This window comes from Halichoeres trimaculatus, unplaced genomic scaffold (assembly GCF_033239565.1).
Source record: "Halichoeres trimaculatus isolate MK-OKI-2021-1 unplaced genomic scaffold, fHalTri1.1 fHalTri1_scaffold_17, whole genome shotgun sequence".
Taxonomy (NCBI): Eukaryota; Metazoa; Chordata; class Actinopteri; order Labriformes; family Labridae; genus Halichoeres; species Halichoeres trimaculatus.
Genome location: NW_027437195.1, coordinates 13,396,914 through 13,408,733, shown reverse-complemented (window position 1 = coordinate 13,408,733; position 11,820 = coordinate 13,396,914). Strand labels below are relative to the sequence as shown.

The 11,820-nt window shown below is 43.8% G+C and overlaps 1 protein-coding gene across 3 annotated transcripts; it reads right to left on the bottom strand.

Annotated features, from left to right (window-relative positions):
• Window positions 1–390: 390 nt before the first annotated feature.
• Window positions 391–11,818, bottom strand: rpap1 (RNA polymerase II associated protein 1). 3 transcript variants are annotated; one of them, XR_012599777.1, is made up of 28 exons: window positions 11,743–11,818; window positions 10,539–10,738; window positions 10,225–10,373; window positions 10,013–10,105; window positions 9,715–9,883; window positions 9,475–9,627; window positions 9,148–9,375; window positions 8,368–8,483; window positions 8,149–8,247; window positions 7,903–8,004; window positions 7,654–7,821; window positions 7,328–7,507; window positions 7,095–7,229; window positions 6,819–6,989; window positions 6,216–6,373; window positions 5,925–6,095; window positions 5,648–5,843; window positions 5,297–5,406; window positions 4,558–4,753; window positions 4,260–4,406; window positions 3,730–3,872; window positions 3,214–3,646; window positions 2,843–2,961; window positions 2,526–2,757; window positions 2,214–2,390; window positions 1,583–1,639; window positions 596–873; window positions 391–509 (listed from the first exon to the last, which is right to left on the bottom strand). XR_012599777.1 is itself a non-coding variant. In XM_074691991.1 (27 exons), the coding sequence occupies exons 2-27, from the start codon at window positions 10,732–10,734 to the stop codon at window positions 724–726; spliced, it is 4,248 nt and encodes a 1,415-aa protein (XP_074548092.1). In that variant the 5' UTR covers window positions 10,735–10,738; window positions 11,743–11,818; the 3' UTR covers window positions 391–723. The 3 variants fall into 3 exon arrangements, 2 of the variants coding, with proteins under 2 accessions (XP_074548092.1, XP_074548093.1); XM_074691991.1 differs by having other exon boundaries at window positions 391–873; XM_074691992.1 differs by having other exon boundaries at window positions 391–873; window positions 2,526–2,748.
• Window positions 11,819–11,820: the final 2 nt, after the last annotated feature.

Genomic DNA, 11,820 nt, shown 5'->3' with positions numbered 1-11,820 from the left:
CCTTAAAGGCATTTTCCAGATCTGATTAAACAAAGAGGAAAGCTGAATGGAAATTAGAAGAGGTCTTTGTCTGTGGAGGACTTCAGAGTGAGTGCTATTGATCTCTGCCGCTCAGAGAGAACAAAGCTTTCTGTTTATCCTGGTAAACCTGAGAGGCATTCATGGACAAGATTCAGTAATGGTGTTTTTCTTAACAACATGCACAATTATTTAATGCGCCAAGAACAATGGTTGTGCGGATATATGTGAGCCTTCAAGCTGAGTGTCTGTTTGCAAACAGGACTTTTGGTTTTTGGTCATTCATCTTGATAAAAAAAGGAATGATAATGTTAGACATGTTTGAAATTGTGTTTTATTTACAAAAACAAACCAAAACACATTTCAGGCACTTGCAAACGGCCCTTAGACGGCAGTGTTTGATGTCCCAGCAGGATTTAATAAGTGATGAAGTGTCAGCCATTTCTGCCTTGGGCTGAGTTTCCTTTAAGAGGAGAGGATGCAGATAAATCCTGCAATAAAGCTGGCATTTACTCAAAAGCTAATCAAAGTCAGACAAAGTCCAAATTAAAGTCTCATTTAGACTCCCATCACCCACCTGTAAGTCTCAGCGCCTCCTGCTCTGGTTTTCACTTCAGGTCTGTTTTAGTCCCATACTGTCCACCCCAAAATCTTCAGCATTTTGGTTCAGAATCTTTATTTCATCTTTCTAACTCCCTGCTACCTTCAGTCTCCTTGGTGGTCACTGCTGTCCTGCAGCCGCAACACGCTTTCCAGCCATTTCGCCCTTATGGGTGGCAGCTTATCGTACATATCGAAGCCAAGCTCTGCTTGCAGCTGAGGCAGACGAAAGAGCAGGATGTGGTTTCTCAGGACCTGGAAAAGATGAGAAGAAGAGAAGAGCTTGTTCCTCAGAGATGTACGAGAACATTCCTCAGCAGTTAACAGGGTCGATGTGAAAATATTGTGGAAAGCTTTATAAAATAGAGAGCTTGATGAAAATCAACTTAAGATACAGAAAATAAAATTGTGGGTTTTTCAGTGAATGAAGTAAATGTTGGTGGAACAAGTCTGATTGGTACATGTCAGGGTTTTGCATCAGGGTAAACATAAAACATTTACACTTCTCAGCTAGCCATAGCATCATTTTGTGCTTTAACTTAATGTATTTCATTTTTTTATAACATAACACAAGAAGTAAAAAAAAAAACTAAACTCCCTTATCATGCAGGACATGCCAAGTCTGACAGTCTACAATGTTAAGATGTATACGTTCAAATATCAGTGATGGTTACCCATAATTCAGTGCATAGACAACCCTCTGTGATGAATCTGAAGTGCACAAAAAAACAAGTTTCTGTCCAAGCAGCTCTGTTGGTTTCACTCACACGATAACGACAATTTAACAATTGAACAATTGAACAATTTCTGAGACTGTTTTTGTGTGAAAAGCTGCCAAACTCAGCTAACACTTTCTAACCACTAGCTAACCACTTTCTCCTTCTGCAGCAGATCTCTCACAGACGTTCACACACCAGTGGCACTCTGCTTCCACAAAAAGATTATAAAGATTGGAGGGACGCACCTCATCAGTCAGGTAGTAGATTTTTCTCAGCATACTGTGCCGAGCTGCTTCCACCTCCTGAAAAAAAGGAAAGACGAGGGGATTAAAGATTAAAGGTCCCACCGATGTGATGATGCTTTCTTCCTCCATGTGCTCTATGTGAGCCTTATTTCTTAACACTAACCCCAAAGCTCATGCTCAAAGAAAAATCACATCCTTTGAAGCAGCATTCATGAAGAGAAAGGAGCTCAGGTGAAGCCCCCCCTTTCATGCAACATCAACAGCACAAGGATCTGTTGAGCTGACTCATAAATTCTTCAATGTTTCACATGCAATGTTCATATTTGGGATAAATGTGTGGCGAACCAATGAGGACAGCTGGAGCACTTCACACTTGTGGGAATTCGGCCTCAAGGCTCCCTCTGTGTGTGATTTAAAAAAAAAGCCACAGAGTGCTGGCGTTACATGAGCCCATAATCAGATCAGTTCAAGAGGGCAGAAAGACGCCAGGAGAAGCCTGGATTTGTTTAAGAGGTCGTGTTCATTAATCAGAAGAACACTCCCAGTGGTGACAGAAATCAATTATTTCCAATCACACTCCTCCACAGGTCTGCGTGCTGGGTCTACATGTGTTTTCCATGTGCTGCTGTACCTGCGCTGCAGCATCCTGGGAAAAGATGAAGGAGTTGACATGAGATAAGACAACCACGTATAGGACAGGACACCAGCGTGGCTTCAGCGTGCCTGTCACCAAGGAGCGAAAGTAGAGACGGAGGAGAGGGAGGGAGTCTTCAGGGGGAGACGTGAACCGCTCGATTGGGACAGAGAGCTTCAAAGGAAAAGAGAAAGCAGTCATAAATGAATCTTAATCACGGGTTACGTGATCTCAGACCATAAAAAGAAAATACTCAATCAAAAGGACTTCAAAGGCATCTTCATAACACAGAGGCATCTTCATCATTACCTGCTCCAGCGTGACTCCCAGTGACCTCAGCATCCCCACGTGCTCTCCAAACACAGCCAGCCTCATGGTGGCGCTGTACCTCCTCTGCAGAGGTAACAGAACCCAGCAGCCAAAGAGTCGGTCTCCAAAGGACACAGCTTCATACTGGGTCAAAAGAGCAGAATACAGATCCTGGAAGGAGGCGAGACCTGGAGGAGGGACACTCAGGTCTAGAGAGTCCAGCCTGGTCTGCCTGTGAAATGCAACAGCTTAGTTCAGCAGTGGAAGAGCAACCTGTCTACGAGATATATCTTGAAGGATATCGTGTTTTTTCTGACCTGGTGAGCAGTCTGAAGAGACCCCAGGTCAGTTTCTGAACAGGCCTTTCCAGAAACATGTCACTGGAGAACAGGAACAGACAGGACAGACGGGCGAACTTGGCAACAGGAGGGATCACCTGTGATAGAAATCAGTGTTATGTCAGATACTGAAATATGTGAACACTTGAAATGTTGTCCTTTTGTTTTGTTTTGTTTCTCTTCTCCTGATTTGTCATCGAGGAGCACCAAAACATCTCAGTTTATAAAACAAACCTCTTGTTTAGCTCTGAGGACATTTTTTTAGTGTTTTTCTGTCTCTTTTCAAGCTCTCTGAGGCAACTTGTGGTCTTAATTTTGTTTTGTTACACAATCAAACTGGTCTGTCGTACCTTCAGAGCTTCCTCTCTCCAGACCTCCAGTAGCAGCAGCCACTGTAGACAGTGACTCACTGCCTGAAGAGCTCCCTGTGGAAGCTCCTCGACCGCTAACCCTCCGCCGTCCGACACCCCTGCTCGCTCATACAGACTGACAAGTGGCAGGAAAGGCCAGTCGGACGGTAGGGAGGGACCTGTGAGCTCTGGGAGGAGGTGGGAGTTAACCCAGGGGTTGCGCCCAAGCAGAGCATCCCGAGATGTCAGCACAGCTGGCTCCAGGTGGGCTAAGTGAGTGAGGAAGCAGCCTCGAATGGAGGGCAGCTGGACGCAGGCTTCTCTCAGGAGAGAGCCCACCGTCTGAAGAGAGGGGGAAGAGCGGTGGTGCGTTTCCTCTCGGAGCCTCAGCTCCCCCAGCTCGACAGCCTCAGGCCCTCCGCTGTGGCCCTCCCTGGGAGACGGGAAATTAAGTGAATAGAGCCATAATAAAGAGGAAGTAAAGAGAACAACTTAATGAAGTAAACAAGCACTTACGACAGAAAGTCTCTGCTGAAGATGATGGTGGACAGCAGTTCATGTGCCAGGAATTCACTGCCAGGCAACAACCATGGGAGAAGAACCAGTGCCACCTGGTGGTACAGTGAGGCATGCCTTGCTACTTCTGGCTCAACGGGAACCTAGAATGAATTAAAATAATAAAGGTTTGATGAAGAACAGATGAGACTGGAAACATTTAATGTTGGAAAATGTGACCGCAGAGCTGCAAACTGTTTCCATATTTTTCAGGAAAATTAAGACATAAAAAATAACTGAAAAGAGCAACAGAGGGCAAAGCAGAGCATCTAATCCAAACATTTTCTTCTTCCTTAAAGTAAATTTGGAGAGCTTTGTGATGACTGTAGTCAAATTTTAAAGTTTCACTTCACTTATTTTAGTTTAATGTAAATGTACTAACTGTGTGCTGTTAGACACGAAGGGAGACACTGATGGTTTTCATACAGCTCGACTCAGCTGCTTGTTTCTGCTTAACAATGCTCATGGCCCTGATTCGTGATGAGGCCTACCAGTCTGTGTGCCAGCCTGAGAAGCAGGTAGAGGAGGTGGTGCTCATGACGGAGAAGCCATGCTCTGGTGTGAGACAGGGTGGGCGTGGCCTGACTGCATCTCTGCAGGTAACCAATCACAGGCTCTGACAGGAGCAGACCTTTGAACTGGAACAGGAAGGAGAGTGACAGTCAGACGTATGTTTTCAGTGATATCTTCAAGAGAAAAACTGTAAACTTTGTTCCCCATGGCATTTATTTTGCACTGTCTTAACTTGATATAAAAAACTCACTGAAAAGTTGGAATCTCTTCACCTACCTTGCAGCTGAGACCTTTGTGGATGCCTGTGACGGTCTCCAGGAGGAGACCGAGGCCTGTGACGAGAGGGAATGGGGAGCCAGGAGCAACCAGCCTGGGACGGTTCCTCCACCCTGTGCAGGCCAAACCAGGGAGGCTGGGAGTGGTCCCTGCAGCCGTGTGACTGGACTGAACGTTACACACATACGAGGAGGACCTGTAGGAACAATTTAAATCCAAATATTTGATTTAAATTGTTCATTCATAACTGGTGTAGGCAGAGCACTCTTATATACAGGGCTGGGACAATATGCTTTTCTAGCAATACGGTTCTATTATGGTTTTGGGGGTGCCAATTCAATTTGAATTGCGATTCTTCTATATTTACAATTTCTGCGATTTTGTTTGCATTTTTCACAGACCGTGGGAAAAAGTTAAATAATAATGATGATAATGTCTACAAACTATCAGGAGCCATATTTCCCCATAATATGCACATCACATGAGTCAGAGAGAAACATTTCACCCTCTGCTGGAGAAAAGCAGTAACTTTTTTCTAATCCAGTTTATAAACAAAGACGGAGATGAAGAATTTGAATTTAAACCTGAAAAAAAAATCTGACAAAGAATCCCAATATATAGGATTTTCCCTACTTATATATCTTTCTAGAGTTAAACTAGTCTTTGATTGATTGTTTATAATTGGATGTCATCATTTTTCCTCTAAAGCGCTGGAAACTTGTATAAAAAATTCACTTACTTTAGATTCTTCATGAGGCTTTGAACAGCATGATGGGACAGCAGAGGAAGAAGAACCTCTGACGTCAACAGCTCCAGCTCTTGGAGGGTTTCAACTGGCTTGAAACAGCTCTAAAGGACAGGGTTAAATCATCATCAGTACACAATACTGAAAACTAATTTCTATTGGTGCATTCTGCTGACGTACAGACAAAGCTAGAAGTCATATTCAGCCCTTTGTTGGATTCATTTTGTGAATTCTTCTAATATTCCATATACCTGATTCCACAGAGTCAGAGTAAATAAGATTAAAATGTGGTAACAAACATAAAGTCACCTTGTACAGGTGAAGGTACACAGCAGGTAACGATACCTGTCTGGAGAGCTGATGGTAGTGAGCTTGTAGGTAGATCAGGTAAGATGGTATCACTGCCAGGCTGCTCTCTTTCTGAACCGGATCATCCAAACTCTTCACAAAGGCCTTCAAGTGTCCCAACAGAGACGCCTGCAGACCCGTGACGTGACTCCAAGACACCGGAGGAGGAGGGGGACACTCTTCTCCCTGAGAGCTGCAGTAAGAACACAGAGGGTCATACTGTGTCAGTGACTGTGTGGTGCTTCATGTAGTAGAATGGTTTCATTGTCCGTACCTAACTAAGCCGGTTTGCAGCTCCTGGTGGCAGCCAGCAGTGTGTGTGACCTGTGTCAGCAGAGAGAGCAGAGCCAGGACCCACTGAAGCTGCAGGGGCCACAGAGGATCTGAGGGGTTCAGGACCCTGTGGACTGACTGTAACGCCTTTGCCAAGCTTGGATACAGATCTCTGTGGAGATAAATGATACCATGTCACTGAGAAGCTGTGTATATTGTAACTATGAGACTCAGGGTTTATGCTAAGTTTGTTCAGGAATCATTCTTCCAGTGTTTGAAAATGAAAACTTACATGTATAATTTACAGGCCTGACCATAGCCGGCTGCCACGGCCCACAGCCTGAAGGCCTCTGTGGTGATCCTGAGGGCCTCGGACGGCTCCAGCAGCAGCTCACTGGGTTCAACGCTGAGCAGACAGGACAGACGTTCCCTCGCTTTTAGAGAGTTCAACTGGAAGGAGAAGGGACAAGATGCAGGATTAATGATATAAGACATATGTGAATGATGATTTAAGATATAGACTTTAAATACTGTTGATTTACTGTTAATGATGAAGTGATGTTCATCAAAAACCGTTAAAAACACACAAATTAAAACCTTAACAGACTTTGTTGTCGCAACTTAAAAGGATGACATCACTTGATTGTATTCATATTTCGTATCTTACAAACATCCACAAATTTTATTTGTTCCAGATGTATTTTTTAGACCTGACTATTAGACTATTATGGCATTTACTCCTTTAGTGTCCAGAGGGACAGGGGGAGTCAGTATACAAGAGATGTAATCAGCCTCAGCTGCTGTGGTGAACAAGTCATGCAACTCAAAACACAAATTGCATCTGCAGACTTCACACACACCTTTATCAAAATGCAACAGTATGAGGAGCACTCACGAGCCGAGCACAGGCGTGTCTCCCAGAGGTCCCTAAAACTCTCAACAGCTTCATGGCTGAGGAGAGTGGCTGTCCATACACAACAGGAGGCAGAGGTGAGGATGGAGCAGTCCAGGAAGTTGGAAGAAACTCTGACATCACTGTCTCCATCAGACGAGGACAGTCAAGCACCTAGGAGAGAAGTACATGTTTACAAATTTTGCCAGAAAAGCAGCAAAGTGAACACAATGAAACACAGAGCAGTTAGCTGGGATGTTTCTCTGTTGCTGTGTCTACCTGGGTGGCAGATGAGGAGGAGTGCCGGGTGATACGAGTGAGGACCTCCAGCACATCCTGGACCACAGGGGGAGAAGGACGGACCACTTCAAGGATGTACCGCAGCCTGGGGAGCAGTTTCATTTTCAACAGACCCTGATGAACGGGCAGAAAAAAAGAGTGATGAGGTGAACAAAAAGATAATAATAAAGTTTAAAAAACATAAAATGCCAAAAATATTTTTTCTTGTTTGCCTTGACAACATCCTGCCTCGCCACATCATGATCACTCTTCTTCTCTTCCTTCTCTTTGGCTGTCTCCTTCATAATGTCAGGCAGCCCTTCATCCTCTTCATCCTCCTCCTCCTGAGCAGAGGGCAGCAGAGGGAAGGTGGCCAGGCCGTGATACCAGGAGAAGGTAGCGTCCACACACTCCTGCAAGGCCAGAAACAAATGGTTTTGATTTGGATCTGTTGTTGATGTTCTTGTGTGAGTTCCTGCTGTGAAACAAATCCCCCCTTTATGAAAAATATGACTCTAAAATGAAACATAAAAATCTGAAATGTCTCAGAAAGCCATACTTCATCCTCTGCACACACAAGTAGCGCTCTCAGAGCATGCACAGCTGCAGACATCACGCCCTCCACTCCGTCGTCCAGTGCAAAGCGAAGCAGGAAGAGCAGGCCGGCATCAAGCAGGGTGGACATCACACTCCCCGTTAGGACTGATGCGTACTCCCCTGCACGAGCCTGTGGAGGGGTGAGAGATCAGTGACCTCACACATGTGCCTCAGCAGATATGGATCACATCTGATGTGTTTGTTTGCAAACCTTTGAGAGGATGTGGGCCAGAGTGCTGAGAGCCAGACACCTCTGTGGGGTGGCCTTGCTCCGAGAGAGGAGGAAGAGCTCCTGCAGGGAGTAACCTGCCCGCTGGAGAAAAAAAAAGGTCAAACTTGATCTTTTATTGCTACTTTTAAACTCTAAATTTGTAGATTCCAGTTCTGCTGTTTGGTTATCAAAATATATGAAATAAAAAATAAAAAGTATTAGACTCTCTTGTGATTCTTGACTGACCTCAGGTTCCTCTCCGTGGTGGTGCAGACCTAAGTGTGTGGGGAGATCTTCAGTGGGTGGAATCAAGTTTCCTGCAAAGTCAAAGCGAGCCTGCATAGCCTATCAGGACAGAGAATACTCATCTTAACCAGTCACTAAGGCTTGAATCATGGTAAATAAAAACACCGTTTTAAATTAATACAGAAATAAAGATTGAGAAAGTGAGGAATAACTTCCTACCTTCTTGGTCCCTTTCCTCCTTGGAGCCGGTAATTTTCTCATCCACTCCAGCTTCTCTGGCTCCAGTTTATTCATATGAATCCATTCTTTCTGAGGCTTCACTGGAAGATCCTCCTCTGTATTCACATAGGATTAGTAACAATACATGATTACTTACAGTAAATTGTTATTAAAAAGCTTTTTAAGAACAAGAGCTGTGCCAGTTTTTTCATCTCAACTGTAACCAAAGATTTAAGAAGATACCAAAATAGCATGACAACTAAAACTACTTTTTTTCATTTTGTTTCTGTGCATAAAACAGAACACAGTGATGTGCTGAATCCATCTCCATTGGACCCATTCCTGCCATTTCCATCAGGACTCAGAGCATTCTGCAGTGACTTAATTGCAGAGAGTGGCTCCTTCTGGCCCAGCCTGCTCATCACACAGAGTGAATGTAATGATCAGCTTTCACGTCTGGGTTTGAGCCAAAAGTTTCATCCCACTTTACTGATGCAAACCCAGAGGAAAGACGCTGGTGAGAAAAATGATCTGTTGGTCTTTTTGATATTGACCAAACTCTTGAGCACTTTGTATGAATCTGCTGTGGGATAGCTTGGAGAATTTGACCGTCCCCACTGCAGGGCAACAATCTAAGCTAAGTCTGATGAGAAGGAAAGTGATGTGACATCCTTTAAGTAATACACATACATGTATGTTGTTGGTTTATGGAAACTCCACAAAGAAACACACAACATACAAAGCAGAAATAGTAAAAATGTTATTGTGCTTCCATCCCACCCGTGAGAGCAGGCGGTGCTGACATTTCCTCCTCCTCCTCTTCCTCCATTTCTACTTCTGGGGTATTCTCTGACACTGCAGCAGCACTGGAGGAGTCCGACTCTCTACTCAGATTATCAAGAGGAAACTTTCCCTCACTGCTTTTGCCCTGAGGCTGTCTGGACGGGGAGGCCGAGGACGGGACGCTCTGGGCTCTGCGAGATCTAACAAACTCCACCAGTCGAGGATCTGAGAAGCAGAAGTAATCGCGTTATGCACTGTAGTCCCAACAAAACAGGGAAAAAACAGTTCAACTTCAAGCTAAAAAATGTTTTTTTTTCTTCCAACCAAGCTGGGACACGAGTTTCCTCTGCTCCTCTGCTATCTCTGCCTGAGTCATGGCCTGGATCTTCGCCTGGTTCTCCCTGTGGATCCTCATTGTCTCTGCTGAGCCATCTGGGCCTTGAAGACCCTGACCTGACACCAGTCTGGGACCAGAGGCTGCAGCAATAAAATGGAGAAAAAGAGTTGAAAATTAAACACAACATTTGTGTTTTGTTTCACATCATCGAGATTTATCCTACTTACTATCATCTGTAGTTTCACTCTGTGTTGTTTCCATACTTGTCTCAGGAGGCTGGTTCTGCTCACTGTGCCCAGGTGCACAGTGTAAAGGTGTCCTCCCCTCCTTAAGTCTAAGAGCTGCTAAGTGACATGCAAAGATACTCTTTTTGCTGCCAGCAGAGGAAACTGGTACCTGGTCCAAAAAAAACAACAAACTTAAAAAAAAACTGATGAAAGCCTCTCAGTCCAACCAACTTCTCTATCCTCTCATTTTCATTTTTCTTGTCTAAGAGTATTCTTTGTAGGCAAAGAGTGTTCATACCTGACTGCTGGTTTCTGAGCGATGCATTACCCTGGGGAAAGCCATGCCTGTGAGCACAGGTAAAGAGACAGGAGCAGAGGTGGTATCTCTCTCCTGAAAACCAAAGAATAATGAGAATATTTTTACAGATCAAGAAGTAAATATCAGTAGGTCAAATCAAATTGCATCTGATTAACACAAACATCTTGAAGCAGCTTTGAGTCAACACTTACAACAATCCTTGAGAGAACAGCACTGATGTGAGGGTCATGTCTGTCCAACCTCTCCTCAGCATCGTCAGTCTCAAAAGTGACCCGGTTGGCTTTAAAGCGTGACTTCTTAGGAGGTGCTGGTGTCAGGGATGGGAGTTGGTCGGGAAGATCTACAGGATAACAAAAGAGTTAAACCTTCCATTTGCAGTTGACATAACTTACTGCGTTATTTATCCTTTTCCAATCAGATTTTCTTAACTAAATACTTAGCTGTTGTTTATAAATCAAAGTTGGCACATTTTTAAAGGGTAAATAACAATGAAGTACCATCTTACCTTCGATAGTTACAACATCCCTCTCCCCTCCTTCATTCTCCCCATTTTGCTCTCCTTCCTCTCCTCCAGCTTCCCCTCTCCTCTTGTCAGGTCTGCGGACCACACTGGCTGCAGAGGAGGCACCAGAGGTCAGAAACTGCTGCTGCTCTCTCAGGAGGTCTGCCTCAGAGTCAGTTGGCTTGGGACGGCGCAACATCCTTCTGAAGTACACAAAAAAAATTGTCACAAATGTCTCCTCGTCATTACTGTTTAAACAAACAGAACTTACATGAGAAAAAGTGGTCATGGTTTTAACAAAGGATCAAATTAGGAAAACCTCAACAGGCAAGCATTTATGCAATATCTGCACTGCTATCTTGAAACAACAAGTTAATTGCATTTGTTGATCTAATTTAGCTTAAGTGAAAATCCTAATGAACTGTTCACTACGGTGGCCCTGAAGTGCAAACCCAACAACAGAAAAGAAAATGCAAAAACCGAAAAGAAAACACAAAACAAAATAAAAGAATTACAAACACAAAAGACTAGAGACAAAGTTTGTATCACAAACAGCGCTTGTGTTTCAAAATCCTCGAAAGAATGCAGCATTTCCCTCTGCATAGAACAGACAGGTATGTTCATCAAACAGCAATAACACCTGTCAGTGCAGTCACCCACCTTTTCCATTTTTATGTTTTTTTTTTTTTTTGTGTGTTTTATTTTTTTTTCCTTTTTTGCTTGTTCGTGTCATGTTTCACACTTCAGGGCCACCGTACTCTGATTCACAATGTTCTCCTTTAAGTTAGGCCGGGAAGACTGGGGGCCGTTTAATATTAACAACGTGCTTTCAACAGAGGGTCTTGTTTACTTTCTGGTAACGTAGCTAACGTGAGCAGCATGAGTTGGGTTAAGTGACTCATTAAAGCTATCTAGCATTGTTTACAAACTGCAAAAGATGAAAAAAGAAACAAATGTGGGTTAATTGAATGTTAATACACCAAGCTTAATTTTAACATATTGAATGGGGTCTTTACAAGTACAGAACGTTACAGCTCACACCGGTAATGAGTGTAACGGAACGTGGCTAAGGTTAGCCTAACGTTAGCTTGGAGTCTTAAAACTCCCTCCAGACCCGAATTATCAAACATTACTCCAAACGAAATCACTACTGTATTAATATGTTTAAAATGTGTCTCATTTGTGTGTGAGTGGGATGTTAGCTAACCTTCGGTATAGTTGGATCCGTGGGACTGTAACGATTCGTGGAGACAACACGGAAGATTTTTAATGTAACACATAATAT